This window comes from Phocoena sinus, chromosome 8, assembly GCF_008692025.1.
Source record: "Phocoena sinus isolate mPhoSin1 chromosome 8, mPhoSin1.pri, whole genome shotgun sequence".
NCBI classification, from domain to species: domain Eukaryota; kingdom Metazoa; phylum Chordata; class Mammalia; order Artiodactyla; family Phocoenidae; genus Phocoena; species Phocoena sinus.
In genome coordinates this window covers 12,667,489-12,673,488 of record NC_045770.1, presented here as the reverse complement: position 1 = coordinate 12,673,488, position 6,000 = coordinate 12,667,489, and the positions used below count along the sequence as shown (strand labels likewise).

General features: G+C 58.9%; 1 protein-coding gene across 6 annotated transcripts in view; it reads right to left on the bottom strand.

The window, feature by feature from the left end:
* Nucleotides 1-1,236: 1,236 nt before the first annotated feature.
* TRIM29 (tripartite motif containing 29) overlaps nt 1,237-6,000 on the bottom strand; it is a 60,268-nt gene continuing 55,504 nt past the window's right edge. For all 6 annotated transcript variants that reach the window (XM_032641950.1, XM_032641948.1, XM_032641947.1 and 3 more), the window contains 2 exons: nt 5,196-5,272; nt 1,237-2,402 (listed from right to left, as the gene is read on the bottom strand). In XM_032641950.1, the coding sequence (XP_032497841.1) occupies nt 2,340-2,402; nt 5,196-5,272 (140 nt within the window). In that variant the 3' untranslated portion in view covers nt 1,237-2,339. The remainder of the gene's footprint in view (nt 2,403-5,195; nt 5,273-6,000) is intronic.

The following is a 6,000-nucleotide window of genomic DNA, read 5'->3' as shown; positions in this document are numbered from 1 at the left end:
ACCTGCTGGGAGGGGAACACTCCTCAGAGGGCATTGCTCATGGAACCAGCACCCAGGGCTGTGGGGAGCACAGCCAAGGCCGAGGACACTGCTCCCAGACCTCAAGGGAGGGCACCAAGGTGGCAGAGCGTCCCACGCACAGTCGGCTCTGCTTCCTGATGATGGCAGAAGGTTCTCCCTTCACCTTCCCTTCCTTCCTTCCTCTCTTTCCTCCCGGTCATCCTCTTATCTATCTCTCCTGATTCCCAGGAGCCCCCTTCTGGGAAATCTGGCTGCTGGCTGGCATCCCAAAGCTGCCTGGCCCAGCAGCGTAGGGAGGGGAAGAGGAGGGTGTTGCCCCTCCACGATGGACCATCAGTGAGCTCACTGAGGTTCTTTTACTGAGGTGCGTGGGGCTGCTCCCCTGGGATCATTTGGCCCCTGGTGGGGAGCAAAGAAGGACATGAGAATGGAAGGGCCTGGGGGGGGTGCGTCCCAGCCATACTGGGGCAGGGGTGTAATTTTCTTGCACCCTATTTCCCTCCCTCCCAAGTCATGCATCCTTCTGTTTTGCTTGCCTCTTCCAGGGAGACTTCCCTGACTGCCTCTCCAGGCCTCTCTGGGTTCCCAGGGACTGGAAGGCCTCATTTCCTTTCCCCATGGCCCAAATTCAGGATGGCGCTGCCCTCGGGAGCGGGGCTCCCCTGCCAGGCCTCAGCTGTGGGCTCCCCTGCCCAGGAAGCCCTCCCCCTACTAAGAAGGCTCTCAGGTCTGAAGACTCTGCTTGGCCTCCACCCCAGCCTGTGGGTAGCCACTCCTGGGCCCGGCTCCCCTCTGGGGACTCTGAGGTAGGCTGGCCAGGGTCTCTGAGCTCACAGCCATCGGGGTATTCAGGTGATCCCCCGGACCCCACCTGCACCATCCTCCCTTCTGCTCACTGTTAACCGAGGCCGCTTCAGAAAGGTCCAGTGTCCTGCACTGCCCACTAGGGACTCAGGTAGGTGTGGGGAGGGGTGGGAGGGAGACCCAAAGGAACCACGTCTTCTGGAGGAAAGAGGGGAGATGACAACATACTCATCAGAGGTGGAAAAAGTGTGTTCAGAAGAACTGCAGCCAGCCCCTCTGGTGACCCTCAGGGAAATGCTTGTTCAGTACAAAGAAGTGAGTGATCAGTGGTTTATTCAGGAAGGGAAAGCCCAAGCTGAATGTCTCCCTCCCTCCCTCCCCCATCCCTCCCTCCCTCTCCCACCCCTGCCAGCTGGCCCCCCTCCCCGTAGCCCCCATAGGCCCTTGGGAGGGGGACAGCGAGAAGAGGGATGACCCCACCTTTGTGCTGCTGGTGTGAGCTCATCTCAAGGCCCTGGGCCCCATGACAACATGTAACATGGAGGGTAGTCAGAGGGAAAAGGGAGACCCTAGTGGGGGCAGTAGATGGAGGTGCAGGCAGGGTGTAAGGCACATTGTAAAGAAGCATCCGGGGCTACCAGCCCAGCCACACTTTCGCCAGCCTGCTCACTTCCCATTGTCGGGGAGAAACACAGTTATGAAACCAATGGAACATTTCCCTTGGAGCAGCTGGGCTGGTAGCTATTTTCACGGGTGGAGTGTATCACATCAAGGGAACCGCTTATCTCAGCAGGTAGAAGAAAGGAATATCTTGGTGAAGATTATCCTGCCAAGCCAGGAGAGCCCGTCCTCAGGGACCACAGATTCGCGGTGGATGTGGGGAGACCCAAGGCCGGGCAGGGTGATGCCAAGACACTGAGAGCTCTTCCTCTGTGGTGGCCGAGGGCTGCAGGCCCCGCCAGGCTGAGCTTGGGTAGGTAGGATCAGAGCAGGGCACATGGGGCCAGTCTTCTCCTAGGGGGCCAGGCTGCTGGGAAGAAGTGGGCCCGTGTGGGTGGGAGATGGGCAGCTGTCATGGCCAGGCACCTACTGACATCATCACGGGGTAAGGGGCCTTGGAGAGAAATGGCCAACAGGCCTGAAAGACAGCAGGGGCCTGGGCCGGGGAAGCAGGCTGGTACGATGTGGGCACCCACTACCGGCCCCAAGGATCCCACCCAAAAGGGGGAATGTGGCGCGTCAGGGGGGAAAAGCCTTATCTCTCACCCGCATGAGGGTTGGCCTCTGAGCACAGGAAAGATGGTGATCCTTAGTCACAGAGCAGGAGGGGGCCTGGATGGAGCTGGCTGATGGGGAGGAGGGGGAGGCCAGGCGGCCCTGAGAGAGCAGGGGAGGGCGGGGCGGGGCAGGGGGAGGGCCGGGCCCCCTCCCACCCAGATGAGCAGAACAGCAAGAGCAGCAGGGCCGCTGGGGCGGGCAGGGGTGGTGGCCCCTCGTTCCCGCCGGCCTGGCACTCATGGGGCCTCGCTGGACCTGATCTCATTGCCTTTGTTGACGCAGAAGGGCCGGTAGTGCGACTGCGGGGGAAACAGGAGTCGTTAGGGAGGTCGGAGGGCACTCGAGCTCACCAGCCAGATGCCCACCCCCTAACCTCCGCCAGGAAGCAGCAGTGGTCTGAACCCCGATAATTCTAGGGGCCTGTGGCCTAACCCACAAGCTCCATCTACCCTGGGACTGGAGTTGGGCCCCAGTATTATCAGAGTCTCTGGGTTCACATCCTAATTAGAATTCACTCCATCAGTCGACTGGTGAGCTTGAACTTCAGCCTGGTCAACTGGTCTCTCCACTCCCAGAAAGCCCCACCCAGCACCAGCGTAGCTCCCGTTAATACGGTGTTCTCTACTCTACAAAACTGGTATGAGGGCTTTCCATAGATGGACTCAGTGAATTTTCACAGCTACCCAATTAAGTGGGTTACTCTTATCATACCCATTTTATACATGAACAAACCAAGGCACAGAGAGGCTAAGCAACTTGCCCAAGGTCACCCAGCTGGCAAGCAGAGGAGCTGGGATTTGAGACCCAGCAACCTGGCTCCAGAGCCCAACCCCCAGCCCCACCCGTGTCAATGCACCTCTTCTGAGTCTCAAGACTTGGTCTCTGCTCTCTCTGCATAATTCTCCCTGACAGAAGGGGTACAGAGAGGGCAAACCACCACCCCAGCCCAACACCTACTGGGAGCCTCCCATCCCAGACCTTCCGCCTCTCTCATCCCGGAACCCTCATAGGGATTCAGGGCGCATCTCTCAGGACAGAGCCAGCAACAACTTTCTTGCCAGCCTGTGTGTTATATCCCGCAGCTATTTCACAAAATCAGCACTCCCTCCTCTTCCCAATCACTTCATCAGGGCCCTGAGAAATCGCCCTCCAGCCTGCAATGAAGAGCACATTTTAGCCGCTGCTTGCCCCTGCGAGCACCCTTGGCCCCTAGACGGCCTCCAGAAGTGGCTTTGCCCTTGAGCTGGGTCAGAGCCTGGGCCCGCCTCACACCTCAATGACCCCAGTACAGGAGACCCCAAGGGTGATCCCAGCCCCTGCCCTGGCCCTGCCTGCCTGGAAACCTGTATCTACAGTAGCTCCTTGCCTACATCTGGTCCACAGCAGGACTGGGGGCCTGTGGAATGCGGGGGCTGAGGGAACTTAGCTCAGGCCTTGGTTAAAACACTTATTAAACAACGGAAGAGATGGAGACCCAGGGCGGGGAAAGACATAGCCAAAGTTACTCAGTGGCAGAGCAGGGCCTGGACCAGGTCTCCTAATCCCCAGGTGCCAGCCTGGACCCCAAAGGAGTCAGTAAGGCAAAGTGAATAGGCCCAGAAATGGCTGAAGCCTTTCTTACAGGAAGGCTGGGTCAATCAAATAGATCACAGGTCAGTGAATGGTGCTGTCTTGTCAAGAGTCCAGGGTGGTAGGCGGGCACAAAGAGAGCACCTGGGCAGGGTGCTCCCTGCACACACACACCCCCATCCCCTGCCCCATTCCCTCCCTGGCTCAGGGTCACAGCACATGAAAGTTGGAAGAGCTATGAAAGCATCCAGGCCATCTACCTTATGTTACAGATGGGGAGACTGAGGCACAGGGGAAGAATGACTTGCGTGGCAAGCTGGTGAGAGGACTGGGGCCAGACCCCAGGCCAGCCTCTTCCTACACTAGCACCTGCCTCCATTCCCCGAGTGCTGGGTGCCAGCTGGGGACCCCAGAACCCCGCCCTGCCAGGCATCTCAAGGTGATGATGAACCGTCTCTGCTGGGATCAGAGCTCTGGGAGGGAGGGAGAGTAGTGGGAGGGAGGAGAAGGACCGAGTCCAGGAAGAGAAAGCTTCCTTTTTCTCTCCATATCTGCTTTTTGCAGCCCTGCTGTTGCGGTGGGCCTGGACCTGACTCAGATTACACACACCATCACTTAGCTCCATCGCCAGCAAATTAAAGATTCTCTCCAATCAAACCAGCCCCAGTCACTCTTTGTGGCCTGAAGCAAATCACCTCTCCATGCTCTGACCTCCAAATGCAAAGACAGAAGGGAGCGGGGGGCACCAGCCCCTGGGCCCAGCTGATGCCACCCCCATCCCAAGGCAGCTGGCCGACCCCTTCAGCAGGGCCTGGCATGGGCCTTGGAGGAGAGCGTGCGGGGAAGTGAAAGCACAGCATATGAAGGACAGCCCCTGATCGCTGAGGTCTCGGGCAGGGCTCAGGCATGTCGGGTCTACAGGTATTAGAGTCCAACCCCATCTCAGCACCGCATTATAGAGTCCCAGAGAGGGCTCTGACTCACTCAGGACCCCAGTCAGCAGGTGGCTGGACCCCAAGACCACACTTCCTCTCGTGCTGCTCTTTGATGCCCCAGCTCAGGGTCATTAGCTATCGAACCCTAAATATATCTATTCCTAACTTTGCAGCCTCTGCCTTACCCACGCTATCAGCCCAAAGGCTTCTCTGCTGTCAGAGCTGGCCGCCAGGGAAGCGAGACTCATCTCAAGGATGCCCGTCCCCTGGACTCAGCATTTTGGCCACCATTCAACAAGCATAGGCAGCAAACAACCATTTGCACATAAAAGAATCCTGGGCCGCCCACTTTACAGATTAGAAAACCGAGGCCCAAAAAGTATATCCTTACCCAGGCCCCCTGCCTATTAGCCCTGGGTCTTTCTTTACTACCCTTTGCTGCACGCAGGTATTCAGGCCACTGCCACCTCCATCCCATGGCCCAGAGACGTCACCGTCCTCCCACAGGCCCCGACCAGCTGCTCCTGGGAGCCCCGTTCAGTGCCCGTTCTGCATATGCTCATGCCCCGGCAGGCTCTCCTCACTCACCGGATAATTCTGCTTGCTGGATTTCCAAGTCTGGGGCTGGGCCTTGGGGCTCTGGCTCCTGAGCATGGAAGGATAGCCTGGGGAGACAAGAGGCTCTGGTCAGAGGGAGCATGGGCTGTCGGTCAGGGGCCCAGGGCCAGAGCAGCACAGACACCATCTCCAAAGTGACTGCCAAGCGCCATCCAGCCCATGACCAAGTGCAGCCAACCCTGAGGAGGCATGCAGGAGCCAGGAGGGTTGCCATGGGAAATCCTGGGCCAAAGGGAGGGGGCACCAAGGCAGACAGAAGGAGGAGGAATGGGCCAGGTGGGCTGGGCCAGGCGGCAGGGGAGTGTCACCCCAAATCCAGGTCAGGATCCCACCACTTGCTGGGATTTCCCCCACCCACCCTGAAGGCTCACCCCACAGACCCCTCCCCTCCCCAAAGCCCAGGGAAGCCACTCTATGAGCACGACCTGCCAGGATTTCCACCATTAGGCACTCATCCCAACTCCTCCCACCCCTGCCGACTGTGTGCACGAGGCTCCCCGTGTATTGGCTGCACTCGTGCCAGGCGCTGTGCTGGGACTCGCATAGGTCTTCCCTGTTTCTGTTGCCCTGAGCTGCACAGCTAATAATCAATGGTCAGTATTAGAACCCAGGTTTGCTGGACTCCAAAACCCATCCTCGCGTTCTGTCTGCCTAGTTTGGCTCCCCCTTCCCTGCTTCACAAGCAGGAGGCTGGGGCCCAGAGAGGGGCAGCCATGTGGCTGCGGTCCAGGGTTAAAACAGCGAGCCCGAGGGGGCCTGGAGCACATGGGCGTCA